Source organism: Sesamum indicum, linkage group LG10 (assembly GCF_026168435.1).
Source record: "Sesamum indicum cultivar Baizhima isolate 11 linkage group LG10, ASM2616843v1, whole genome shotgun sequence".
Classification (NCBI taxonomy): domain Eukaryota; kingdom Viridiplantae; phylum Streptophyta; class Magnoliopsida; order Lamiales; family Pedaliaceae; genus Sesamum; species Sesamum indicum.
The window spans coordinates 1,569,371-1,583,362 of NC_142666.1; the positions used below are offsets into that span (position 1 = coordinate 1,569,371).

General features: G+C 34.3%; 4 protein-coding genes across 4 annotated transcripts; 2 read left to right on the forward strand and 2 right to left on the reverse strand.

The window, feature by feature from the left end:
* Positions 1–683: 683 nt before the first annotated feature.
* Positions 684–2,628, forward strand: LOC105172678 (uncharacterized). Its single transcript, XM_011094218.3, has 4 exons — positions 684–1,156; positions 1,264–1,492; positions 1,942–2,066; positions 2,197–2,628. Exons 1-4 carry the CDS (start codon positions 764–766, stop codon positions 2,278–2,280), a joined length of 831 nt encoding a protein of 276 aa, XP_011092520.1. The 5' UTR covers positions 684–763; the 3' UTR covers positions 2,281–2,628.
* A 382-nt stretch (positions 2,629–3,010) lies between these two features.
* Positions 3,011–6,123, reverse strand: LOC105172679 (uncharacterized). The gene is made up of 2 exons (XM_011094219.3): positions 5,098–6,123; positions 3,011–4,463 (listed from the first exon to the last, which is right to left on the reverse strand). The coding sequence occupies exon 2, from the start codon at positions 4,450–4,452 to the stop codon at positions 3,391–3,393; it is 1,062 nt and encodes a 353-aa protein (XP_011092521.1). The 5' UTR covers positions 4,453–4,463; positions 5,098–6,123; the 3' UTR covers positions 3,011–3,390.
* A 137-nt stretch (positions 6,124–6,260) lies between these two features.
* On the reverse strand, positions 6,261–7,862 carry LOC105172677 (histone deacetylase-like protein). The gene is made up of 3 exons (XM_011094215.3): positions 7,665–7,862; positions 6,678–6,803; positions 6,261–6,567 (listed from the first exon to the last, which is right to left on the reverse strand). Exons 1-3 carry the CDS (start codon positions 7,835–7,837, stop codon positions 6,402–6,404), a joined length of 465 nt encoding a protein of 154 aa, XP_011092517.1. The 5' UTR covers positions 7,838–7,862; the 3' UTR covers positions 6,261–6,401.
* Positions 7,863–9,649: 1,787 nt separating this feature from the next.
* Positions 9,650–11,087, forward strand: LOC105172676 (Ribosomal protein S14p/S29e family protein). Its single transcript, XM_011094214.3, has 3 exons — positions 9,650–9,810; positions 10,672–10,771; positions 10,892–11,087. Exons 1-3 carry the CDS (start codon positions 9,749–9,751, stop codon positions 10,898–10,900), a joined length of 171 nt encoding a protein of 56 aa, XP_011092516.1. The 5' UTR covers positions 9,650–9,748; the 3' UTR covers positions 10,901–11,087.
* Positions 11,088–13,992: the final 2,905 nt, after the last annotated feature.

The following is a 13,992-nucleotide window of genomic DNA, read 5'->3' on the forward strand; positions in this document are numbered from 1 at the left end:
GGAAAGTGCAATTATCCCTAAAATATATATTGACAAAAAAATATTACCTACATATTTGTAGGATTTAAATTTATAATAAAGAGGTTGTAAGAAGATTAAGTTTTGGCAATTAAATTATGTGGCGTTTGGGAGTGTATAATATGTTAATTAGGTCAGATATTTCAACTTCCATTAGTTCCTAATTGAAAGCAAATTTTTCAAAATACGAAATTCTTAACTTATTTTTAAGAATACGAAAGTGCTTTTAATATTTTCAAAACAATAAACTGAAATTTGGCCAAAATATCATATTAAGATTTTATAACTCCTTTTTAGAAAGTAAGAAGTTTTAAAATATATCAATTATAAAAATTAGATTCCTAATAATTTATATTTTTAATACTTGGAATACCTATTTCTAAAATAAAAAAATAATTATTTTTATAAAATTTGAAATTATTTCATAGCATATACAGTAGTGTGTTGTCGGAGGACAGGGAAAAGCACAAAAGTTAGCAATTGAAAGCTCCTGAGTCTGACCCCTCCTCAAGGGACTAAATAGCAAATACTGTAAGTTTTCACCACGTGTCAACCAATAGTGGGTGATAGTTAATAGGTTGCCAGTTGCCCGGTCTCCCGCCACGCACTCATGTTTGACGTTTCAAGCGTCTTCACCCACGCACGCGCCTACATATAAACCCCCGACATTTTCCCGTCTACTTTTCTCCCAAAACCTCAGCGTAAAACCCCACGCCATAAAACTGGGAGAGAGCTCTCTCGAATCATGGCCGCCGCCGCCGCCGCATTGATGAAAAACGGCCACCTAAAAGCCCACCTCCGCCACCATTCCCTCCACCGCTTCTTGCAGCAGAGCACCAAGCATTCCATACCCGACCCGCCAGTCTCAGCCCATAAGAAAATGGGCAATCATCTCAGGCACCAATTCCAGCAATGCAAATGGTGTTCCCCTTTCCCCCACTTCATTTCTCGGAAAACCAAAGAGCTGCAGTTCTCCGCTCCCACCAAAATATCCTCTATTTTCTCCCCCAGGGTCTCGTCTTCTTCTCCTAAATTCGGGTTGGTAGGCTGGTACTTGGGTATGATCCAGACCCGACCCATTGCCACCAAAAGCATCACCTCTGCCTTCATTTACACCGTCGCGGATTTATCCTCTCAGGTATCCTCTAAAACCGAAAAAAAATAGTGGAAAAAATATACCCTTTTCTTGGTTTTCTCTTTGTTGCCAGTGTTAATATGATTTGGATGAATCAATTTTTCCTACAGACAATTGCTGCGGAAAATTCAGAGGGGTATGATCTGGTGAGGACTCTGCGAATGGCTGGATACGGGTTGGTAATCATAGGCCCTTCATTGCATTATTGGTTCAATTTAGTGTCGAGAGTGTTCCCAAAGCGTGATCTTTTATCCACTTTGAAGAAAATGGCTTTGGGGCAGACTGTTTATGGGCCAACGGCGACTACTGTATTCTTCTCTGTTAATGCTGCTTTACAAGGTATAAGAAAACTTCACTTTGTTATAGCACTCAATATCTACAGTTTGGGTTTCTATTTTAGTTTAAACATGTGAATAAAGCATTGGTGTGCACTGGTGTGCATAAAGCATCTGATTTGTTAGTCCCGGTGTGCTTAATTCTGTGAATAGATATAGTTCTAGTAATTTTGTCGAAGCGGCTCTTGAGCTTTAGCAGAGCATTGTTTCTATTCTTCCAGTGTTGACGAATGATTGTTGTGTTTGCATTTGTACAATGAATGGAAACACTTTATATGAGTGCAAATTGTGGCATGTTTCTTGTTGTGATGTCGTTGGAATGAATTCTGTAGCTGCGGTGCAGAACATGTTTTCTGCTTGAGGGGAGATGACAGTGATCAAAGTAGGAATCAAAGCTCTTCAGCTGCATGTAATTCGAGTTTCTGATGAGTCCACTTTTGTTGTCATTCTCAGGAGAAAGTTGCTCTGAGATTGTTGCGAGATTGAAACGAGATTTGATTCCTACTTTGATCAGTGGCATTATGTATTGGCCAGTATGTGATTTTGTGACATTCAGATTCGTCCCGGTTCATTTACAGGTGAGATTGCTGTATATTGGCTCTTTTAGGCTTCCCTCCACAGCTCACTCCCATACCGTGACTTCTGGTTTATATCAAATGATATGTCACAAAGACAGGCTAACGGTTTTTGTGCTTTCGACTATGGCAGCCTCTGGTGAGCAATTCATTTTCATATCTGTGGACAGTTTACCTGACTTACATGGCGAGCTTAGCAAAAGTTAGTTCGAGTTGAGAAGTTGTAATGAATCTTCAAGACAAACTCCATACCTTGCAAGATATTATTTAGTGCATGTGGACAAAGCAGGATCAGAAGGGGTTAGACTTCCTCGTTGTTTGAGCAGAGTTGAGTCATTTTCTTGGCCTTAAAGTCCTCAGCAGAAACTAATGAAGACTATTTAGTTGTTGATTCTGTCCGTAAACGACAATGTTTCTTTGTCTCCGCTTATATTTGTTTAATTTCGTGGTACTAGGTTAGCTGCTCTGTCCACCTGCATTGTTGTACTCCATGAAACGCATTATTTGAGATATTTCCATAATGTAACTAGTTTTTCACTTTGTATCGAATTCTTGAGGTCGTAAATGACTCTACATTCTGTCCAGGAAGTAATTACAATTAGCTTGCTGAACACATCAAACTAGATTGTTGTCCAAACTTGGATGTAACAGTACCAGCAACCTTATTCACGACCTCTGTAAAGTTGGCAAACAAGACTTTTGAGCCCAGATTTGCAAATGGTTCTTGAATTCACCACTCCAGTTCAGTGTGTCGAAGTCATAGGTATTCAGCAGCAAAAACACCAGAGAAAAATCTATTACGAGAACTCCTCCCCTGCGGCAGATGACTGCATAAAATATCTGAAAAGTGCCAAATGCAGTAACAGAATTAAAAGGAGATGCATTTAAGCTGCTGCCTGCAATGTTGCAAAAGCATCGTTTGGATTCATGCAATCAAAACACGGAAATAAACTCGTAACGACTTTCAACATTTGTTTCTTTCTTTCCTCGAAATACAACTACAGGCAGCAATGAAGACAGATGCTAATATTTACTAAACAAATTATTCCACAATGCAACATAAATGAGATACAAAACTCAGCTGTGAGGTGTTAAAACTATCAAATGAGTAAAACTTGCTTGTATATATATTCCCCTTCCTAGCAGCTAACACTGTTGACTTCTATAGGCAGCCCGCAAACTGATTTCCTGCTTTGTTAATGATTAACTACTTGCTTTCCATGGCAATTCTTGGGAATGCCATGTGAAAAATATGGCTGCTAACTTTCAAATCTAGAAATTCATTTGGTTTAGCTTGACATATGAGTTGCTCCCAAAATCGTGTAGTTTACTCTAAGGCGTAATGGCAGATCTTCTCAAGTTGGACAGACCAGTCTTCCCCAAGTATAACAGGATCTGACTCCATCGCAACACGAAAATCCAGCATACTAACAAATGTCGGTTGTGTTAGTACTTGTGCATCTTTTCCAGGTATTATTCTGTTGAATCCGGACATCATTTGACTGTCCAACTTTTTTCCAAGAATATGAGGATCTGTACACCGTGATCTGGCAATGCCTATACAGCGCTCAATTAATTTCTTCAAAAATACATCCAAGCTGTTATTTAATAGATTAGCACTATCCATTGAAATTCCAACTCCCTCTGATGCCAACTTCTTCAGCAAACGACTCCTTAAAGATCTCGTGTCAGGTAACTCGCCACTATTCTGACAAGCCTCCAGAAAACTGTGATGATACGAAAAACTAGAACGACAAGCTTTATGAGCACCATCCATGTTAACAGAAACACCAAAAGGAGCAGTAACAGATCTCCAGCTCTGAGAACTGGGGATTCCAGAGAACTGTTCAACCTCTTCCCCTTCTTCCACTGATGTGACATCCATTGGAGGCCTGCTACACAGACAATGCACTTCCGCCACACTTTGTTGTTCTTGTATTCTTGAAACCGTTTCTTCACACGTGATGCTAGGACTCTTACCCAGCGGACCAAGAGGGCTTGGCCGATCTCGGACCTTGCGATCCCTGTTGAAGGGAGACCTACACTTGCGAGGTGACTGAGGAAATGCATCACCGTAAACAGACTGCAGACAATTCCTCTGGTAACCATTTGCAACTCTAACGTCAACATTTCGTGCTTTCTGAGGGGGAACTTTAGCCTGACATGCGTTTTGGACGATCGATCGAATCAGCCGATTATGAAGAGGGATATTCTCTCTCCCAATCGTCTGTATGCAGCTCTTATCAAATTCAACCTTGCTAAGCTTTGAACCTAAATATCTATGTAGCTGATCGAAGTACTTTTCCGCTCTTTGGCGACCAATCTTCTGATATATAAGATCTTTCAGCTCAATGGTGTCGATGCGAGTAAAATGATGGTCAACCATCATTTTAGTTTAAACTGCTCAACATCCAAAATAGCAGATCCCAATAAATACTCCAGCACATAAATATAAGAAGCACCATTGACATCATCTAGAATTCCCCTCACCAACCATACTACCATACTTACCAATTAATAGGTACTATAATATACTCTACAAATTAAAATACAGAGCACCCAGATATGGATCAGCTCAGTTAAAGTTCTGCAAGAACTCTTCTTATTACAATGATAACAAGATTCAATTTTATTTCTGGGGAAGCAATACAAAAATAAATAGTCCTTTTGACAAATCCAAGAACCGGGGGGGGGGGGGGGGGGATAAAAGAAACCTTAGCTTTCATAACCAAACAGTAAAAAGAAAACTTACAACAGATTTTTTGCTGAAACATCAACTTCAGAAAATCAATGAAAAGAAAATATTCAGAAACAACAGAGTTTTGCACAATCAACCCAAACCCATTTGACATTAAGATGAAAAAAACAAAAACCCAGAACGCGAATGTACTAAACTAGAGAAAAAACGCTTCAGACACCCAAATAATAAACAATTATCGAATCAAACACGCTTAACGTTTTGTTGACGAACAAGTAACCCAATGCTTGAATTGAATTGTCAGAGGAAATTGAAGTAGGACCGAAGAGAATTGACCTGGTTTCGAAGAGTATGGGTCTACGAACTTGGAGTTTATTCTTCTTTGTTTTCGTCTATTCTGCCTCCCCAACTCGAAGTTCCTTATTTGATCGAGCCTGTGTGCTTACTTCTCTGAGTTCAATTCTGAGTGTAAAATCTGAAATGAGGGACACAGCAAAGCCGAACACGGAACAACCTGTGTAAGACTTAGCCAAATTTGTCACGCGTTTACATCAGTTCTCACGTGCGGTTTTTTACTTCTGAGTGTAATGTTGGGTTAAGGCCGTGTTTGGCGATGCACTTGGGTTGCATTTCTTGCCAAGTCTGGCCTCTGGGCATGTATTGACTCTCAGTAACACTAACATAATTAAAAAAATAATAATAATAACCACGGTATATTTGATTCACAATTTCAAAAAAATTATCAATTACATAATATATCATACTTTTTTTTTATAATTAATTTAATTCAATCAAATTTGATTTGACTCAGAATTTTCCACTAGAGCTGCCCAAAAGTTGCAAATACTAAAAAATAGAGAAAAATGGATTGGCCGTCTGAACATTTCATTAGACACTTGAAGTCCAATATACACTTCATCTTTCTCAATTATTATATAATATTTAGGAGGTATGAGCACTAAATTGTCCCAAATTAGTATTTTAGAACATATAATCATCCATGTTGGAAATTTATGCAAAATCCGTTGTTTGATTATGATTGTTCAGAAATGCTTAATCCTCAAAAAAATTAACTATTTAAATAATTGGATTGAATTTTCTTGAACACCATCCCATAGGTATAAAAATGAAAAGAGAACTGAGAACCTTTACTGTTGTATGAATCCATATCTCTCAATACCAGCATGAGCATCAATGGAAGAAGGAAGGTTTTATCAGACATTCCACAGCCTACTTGTCGTGTTTTATCAGACATCGAAGGTTTCCTCAAGCATGCTCATCACATACTTCCAGCAGAAGGAAAACTGCCGCAAGAAATAGCTCGTACACAAATCTCTTCCAGATAGAGTATTGTTGCCTGTCTTGTAGTAATCAATTGGAGCAACTGTTCGCAAAATAAGATCTCACGTTTTTAGGTATTGAAACTTTTGTTTTCGTCTTCGTTGCGAATAGTCAGCCTCCGAATGATGGGCTTGCATCTCATTTCTGAAAATTAGAGATACTGTAAACAAAGTAAAGATTGATTATACGTCGGGGCTCAGCAGTAAGAACCATAAAGAAACCTATATATTCTACTTGGTTCATTAATACAAGCCATCATCCATGAAAAAGAAAACACAGAACTGGGCATCAATACGTTTTTAGGTGTTTGCCTCCTTATCCACACCCTGTGGATAATCAATTGCCCGGAATGGTGGGGCATTGCCAAATTTCAATATGTATGCAGTTTCATAAACAGGGCGCAACGGCAGTATCACTTGAGCATCGAGATAAGCATCACAGGAGAAACACCACACAGAAAGATCACTGTTTCAAGTAACAAATGAGAGGGGTGGATCAATCAGTTGCAGCAAAAGATAACAAAACAAGAAATATAAAGAGTCACTATCCTAAAGGGTAGAGAATCCCAGAAGAACCTGTAACTCAGAGCTAAATTGTGATGCTTCTGTTGATAATGCTCTAGCATGTGCTTGTTCACAAAACGGCTGCAGAGGACATCTTTGCAACATAAGCATAGCCAGTTCTCCTCCGGATGCTCACACCTTCATCCGAAGTAGGCAAAGGAGATAAGTAACTTCAAATTCAAGAATCTAATGGACAACCTCAAGAAACAACACGACAACTTCAGAAACGTGTTCCCACAGATACCAGAGCCAAACTGACCTTCTTGGAGATGTCGGGCCTCACCACACATTCAACATATTTTTAGAAACTTTACATAAAAAATGCAATGCCAGGTCAAAAAGATTGATTGAGCTCTTATGAGAAGGTAAGCTTACATGATATACCAACAACTGAAAAAGAAGGCACTTGCAAATGACATTAATACCAGATTTAAATTGAATTTTGCTCGAGACGTCCCAGCTCGATCATCCTACAACACTTGCCACCGTTCTAAACAGTGAAAGGAGCTCTAGTTAACCTTGTATCTGATCTCCTATTAGAACTAACAGTCAGCCAAACTACTACAAGCCATTTGTAAAATTCAATGAAATACAATAACAAAAATATCTCCGTGCCGTCCTCCAAATTAAACATTTGAACTACAAACATGCTGAGTTCCCATTATGAAAGCCGCCATCGACCTCCTACGATTGTGGAGACACGCAACTTCATTCCGATTACGTGTTTACAACAGACAGGCGGATGATCAAACAAAGTTTTTGTCTGGGAATGTTAAGTATGACATATAAACATCCTAAATTGCAATTAAGACACAACCTAAACTGATTCTTGATTGTTTTTCACAAGAAAGAGGGCAATTCTATTTGAAGAGGAAACCCAATTACATCAATACAAACATCGTAATCTAAAATTTCATTTGATTGACAGCTGCAATTCAACGGTTTTCCTAAAACCCACACACGAATTGAAGGGGTGGTTTAGGGTTTAAGAAGGCAAACCTGTTGCAAGGAGTGCCGGGGGGTGGGATGTGGATCAGATCCGATGACAGAGAACCCAGATGGTCGCAGTGGGTACGGGCCTCGACCCAGCCCGATTCGAACCCATCCAACATCAACTCATCATCTCCTCCAGCGATGTGGAGAGAGGACGATGAAGAAGCATTTTCCGCCATTGATCTCCGGCCTTGTGGAATTCCGGAATTTTGATAGATTTGTAGTGGGCTCTTTAGTAAAGGCCCAGTTAGCTAATGGGCCTTGCATTGGGCTTTAGCCCACCAATTACATCAGTTCATTTAATTTTTCTCGGTAACTGTGTTTGGATAGACGAATTCTTTCTATAAATTTTAAATTCATAATAACAAATAATAACAAAAAAATTAAGATAAGTTTATGAAAAAAATTTCAAATCATTATTTTTTTCCAAAATTGAATTTTCTTTGCATTGTAATAAATTTCAAATGAATTTTTTATATGCAATAGTTTAAAATTCTTACTTCAAATTCAAATTATTTTATCCAAACACAACCTATAAAGTGATTGACAGAATCATTTATTAAATTGAGAATACTATTACTATTTATTTTTTAAAAGAAGAGTATCTTAGATGTTAAATTTGGTATTTAGTTATCAAATAGTTACATAATTGACACTTATTTTCTACTTTTAATAATGAGAAGTAAGTGACAATCATTTATATATTTTGAGAAAAAAAAATTGACATAGAAAATAATACATTTGATGTAAAATCATTATTTGGAAAATGCAATAAACATATTTTTAAAAATTACTAATTTTGAAGTCTTCAAAATTTGCATGTAGCCCTCAATCACTTGGTGGAGTTGGCACGACCGTCGTGGATTCAAACTCAAATTATCCTTAAAACCCGTCCGAAGAGGATGATTTATTTTCACTCTTGTTTCATCTTATGCCTCTCATTGAAGATATCTGTTAAATATATGTCGTTGTTGAGTTCTGAGGCATTCATGTGTTCTTAGTACTGTCAAGCTTATCAATACTATGAGAAAATGGACCGAGCCACTTGGAGATGGTCTTGGGGCGTTCAAGCACTGCAAACTAGATTATAGCATTCTGCCACTTCTCTCTCCTGGGCACTCCCAGAACTCCGACATTCCCTCTTTGATTTCAGGTCAGATCGAAAATTGTCAGGTCAGACTACCTCGTACAGCCACCTCCACCATTTGTCTCCACCGTTTATCAGGATTCAGGTCCCTTTGTATTGTCTGCAAGTGTGGTTAAGAGCTACAACTTTTGTTAGTATCTTTGAGATCCTAATTTGGCATTTTTAATGAGAATATAAATGCAATGCTTACATATCAAACTCTATCTTGTGTGCATGCAAGGCTTCTGTTCCTTAATCTGTTGTTCACCGTTTATACATGATCCCATTTTATTATTATTTAGATAAAAAATATTAAATTACGGATACTCTCTCGTTGTTTGGATAATTATCAATACCCCTATAATTTTAACGTTATCTAACAATTAACCAAATTTGTTAGGTTTTCATTCATTTTTTAATGGTGAACTGAATAAAATACCCTTTTGGATTAAAAAATTATAATTTTATTAATTTTTAATTTTTTTGGTGGATTATTTTTTTTTATAATTTTTAAAATTTTCTATCCATTCCATTTGACTTTTTTTATAAGTTTTAATTTTTTTTAAAAAAAATTAAAAAATACTGTAAAGACAAAGTTGATAATTTTATACCTTTATTCAAAAATTATATAATTTCATCAAATAATAAGGAGGTATTTATAATTTTTAAATAATAAAAAAATATTTATATTTATACCAAATTTTAAAAGAAATCGTTTTAATTTACCTTTTATTTTAAGGGCTGTTTTAGAATTCCTCCAAAAGAGGGATTCTGAAATAGAATAGAGCCTCAGCCCAATTCACCGACTCTTCAAAGTCAAGATTAGGGTTTTGGCCCTGGGGCCCGCTTACATATATATAAATACACACTCAACAACCTTTTTGCAGACCCTCCCACTTCATCTGCTGATACAGCTCTCACACGAATTCGTCGGCGGCTTTTGGTTGACGCGGAAAGAGGAAGAATGGGCCACTCCAACATCTGGAACTCTCACCCTAAGAACTACGGCCCCGGATCCCGCACCTGGTACCTCCATCCTTGGTTCTGCTTGCAGTTCTTTCGAATAGGCTTTGCTGATTTTGTTAGTGGATTTTTTTTCTTTATTTTCCCTTTTCTGTTGAATTTTTTTTCTTTTATCCATGTGTCATTGAGAATTGAGAAGGGCGTAATCTTTTTGGGGAAATGATGATGATGGGATTGGTGAAAAAATTCATTAGGGATGTTGGAATCAGGAAATTTGTTCAGTGTGCATGCGTATGTGCAGTTTAGTACGCAATTACTGGTGCCTATTTCATAATTTGGGCCAATATATATATGCATATGTTAATACCTGAGTTTTACATCATATCGTATTGTTAGGCCTCGTGCTATGAATGGTGTTAGGAGTTGTATAACATTAATTTACGCATGTTTAATCTGCTTAGAGTTGATTTTGAAGTGTTTTCTTACTATGAGTTGGAAATTTAATTTGTTTAACTAGTATACGATTCTTGGGTTAAAATTAGTTGTTTTCTTGTATAACCTGAGTTTGGAGAGAATGATTGATTTTCTTTTTTGTTTCACCTTATAAATTTTGCCATTGAAGATATCTGTTCAATATATGTCGCCACTGCCTGGTTCTGAGACATTCGTGTGTTCTTAGTACTGTCAAGCTGATCAATATGAGAAAGTGGCAGTGGTGCTGATGCAATGCAAAATACTATTTGGTCTTGTACCATCTGCTGTTCCAGTTGCGTCATGGAATGGGCATGTTTAAGTTATTGACAGTGATAATTTTTGCCCTGGATTGATGTGCATGTTTAAGTTATTGTTAATGATACTTGTTGCCTGAATTTGTGCATCTTTGTCTCTTTCATCTTCTAATCTTGTGGAGTTAAAATTTGGCAGCCGTGTGTGCGGGAACCCCCATGGGTTGATCAGAAAGTATGGGCTTATGTGCTGCAGACAATGCTTCCGCAGCAATGCCAAGGAAATTGGCTTCATCAAGGTAATTATCTGTGTTTTCTGCACTATATACTTGTGTTTTCACCTATAAGTGCTTGTTTATGTATATCTGTTTCTTTTGCGCTTGATGTGATCCAAGTTTTACCTCCATTTATCTTTGCAGTATCGCTGAACTGACACTGCTGGTATTGCCAGAGCTCACTGGAGGAACTTTTTCCTTTTGTGGGATGCTTTTGATGCCTTTTCTCAGAAATTTGTGTAATGAGAATGTTTACTTAATCTATGACTCAACTTGAATTGATTTTGTGAACCAACAGATTATATTTTTCTTACAGTCTCAATTTTTGTCGTTCCATTTAGCACATGATTGTTAGTAGTTTGGTGCCTTTCTTTTGGTACTTCTGATACACTATCAAATTTGAACCTCAATTTTGCCACTCTTAACATCACGCGCGGAAGATTCAAGTAGAGGAAACGTCTTCGCATACTTATTCAACTGTTTGTAGTTGGTTTCCAGTGAGAAAAGGTGAATGTGCAGAAAATAGCAGTTCTTGTTACTGAAAAGGTTCGACGTCCAGTTCATGGCTTTCTTGAATATGGTAAACCCTTAATTTTAATAGGAAAAACCTATCAAATATTTTTAACATGGGCAGTCAAGTTTGGAATATGCACAAAAAATCTTACAGTGTTTGTATTCGTGGTTTGAGTGTTTTGTTTTGTGTTTTGGAGATAGAGAGAGAAAAATACAGATAAATAATTGTGTGTTGAAAATAGATTATATGTTTGAATTTATGTTTTGAGATAATTCAAAATATTTTAAAATAAGTGTTGTAGATTTGATGTTAGGATTTGGGAGGCAAAAATCATTAGTCATTGTCAAGTTATATTTTTTTATATATAAATATGTATATATATAAATATTATATATTTAATTTGTATTTTTTTTTAGACAAAAATTATTGTTTATTGTCAAATTATGTCTATTTTATATTATTTATAAGTGTATATATATATATTATATATATAGAAAGTTGAAAAACAAAAAAAACATATAGATAAGATATAAAAATATAAAAACAAACATTAAGTGTATTTTATCTTATTTTGGAAATTGCAAAAACATAAAACCAAAAACAGTGTTAATATTTTGATGGTATTTTTATGCCATTCTTCTAGAAATCTGTCAATAAATGATGTGATTTATATTAAGGTAAATTACAATGGGTTCTTATGAGGCTTGTAATAATTATAAATACTTTTATACTATTTGAAAAATTATAAATATTCTATTAAAATTTTTTTTGTAATAGTTCTTTGTAGGAGAGTATTTGTTAGGATATTTGTAGTTTTAAGGATAGGGGAAATGTTATATTTGGTCCTTTAAGTTTTTGTTTAAAATCACTTTAGTTTTTCAAGTTCATTTTTTTATTTTAGCATCTCCAAACTTTAATTTTTATCTCAATTTGGTCCCTCCAAACATTTTTCGACGATTATGGTCGAAATTTGACTTTTTTGAGAGTAAAATGGTTAATTTTAGTTTGATTTTATCACTTTAGTCCATTGAGTTTATAAAATTATCAAATTAGTCACTTTTTAGAAAGAAAATAAATTATTTTATATTTTTATATGGTGAATGATGTAATTATTTTGTATGAAACATGAACATTTTAAACTTTTGTGAATATAATATTAACATATTGCTTAACTCAAAATAAAATAGTGTCTCTTTTTTTCTTTCACTTTCAAAAGTGACCAAAAAAGTCAAAATTATCAATAATTTTTATAAAAATTTATCTAATCTATAAATACAATAAACAAAATTTAAGTCTATGTTTTAATCTATGTCAAATAAAATTAAATCTTAACAATGTTATTGAATATTGACAGCTTCGATTTTTTTTTAAAAAAATGGTGGAATATACTTTTAATCAGATTATTTGGTGGATTTCAAATATATATAAAATTCATTTAATGGGGGTTTTTATAAATCTTTTTCTATAAAGTGTGACTATATATTTAGAAAATCTATTAAAATGAATTATATATATATAAAATCCACCAAAAGAATCTAGTTAAAAAGCTTATTCTACCAACCCCTTCTATTTGAAATCCTAAATATTTAATAAATATTGTCAAGGTGTAACTTTTTTTAACTTATCTTTAATTCTTGAAATAAAAAATTACTTATGCTAGATAAGTTCTATGAAATTTATTCATAATTTTAATTTTTTTAATTATTAAGAAAAGAGACTATTTATTTTAAGTTAAACTATATATTATTTTTATGTTCACAAGAGTTCAAAATTTTCATTATTCACATAAGGTAATTACAACATATCAGCATAAAATAATATAAAAATATTATTTTTTTCATGTGAAAGGATTAATTTAATAATTTTATAAATTTAAGGGACTAAAGTGATAAAATCAAATTTATTGACCATGTTACCCTCCAAAGAGTCAAACTCTGACCATATTTTTGTCAAAATTGGGACAAAAAGTAAAGTATAAGAATGTTAAAATAAAAAAATGTACTTGTGGGACTAAAATGATTCTAAATAAAAATTTAAGAGACTAAATATAATATTTACCCTTAATGATATTTATAATTTTTCAAATAACGAATTTATAAAATTACGACCCTATGTTTTTTTTTATCTTCAACCATTATTTTTATTTATTTAATACAGCTTGTGCATTTAATTCATTTTATTGTTTTATATAATTCATAATCTACCATTTGAATAAATAATTATTTTATTTTTATTTTTTCTCATTAGACTTAGAGACCCTTTCTTTTCCATGTTCTTTTCCTTTATTAGTGCAAAGTAGCATTTAATAAACAATTGGAATTTTTTTATAATTAATAAATAAAAACTATTTGACCCTTCTTATAATTAATAATAATATTTTTTTATTAAAAAAGACAATAATAAAATGTAGATAAGATGGGTTATCAACTATCATAAAAGAAAGTGTAGTATTGAGTTAGTGATGACTTTTAAGTGTGGGCTAACTAATTACTTATGTACCAAACATGACTTAATAATGATGGAATCTATTACTACTTTTCCCACTTAATTAAGACTCTACTTTAAGTCACATGCCTTCCACTTTTCCCACAACCATTAACTACTAAAATCAAACCAACAATATGGAAACAATTACACTCCTGTAATTATACATAAATTTTTTATAATTTAAAAAATTATGTATAGTATTTCTGAAGTTTACTTTCATCTAGCAAATAAGTTCTTTCATTAG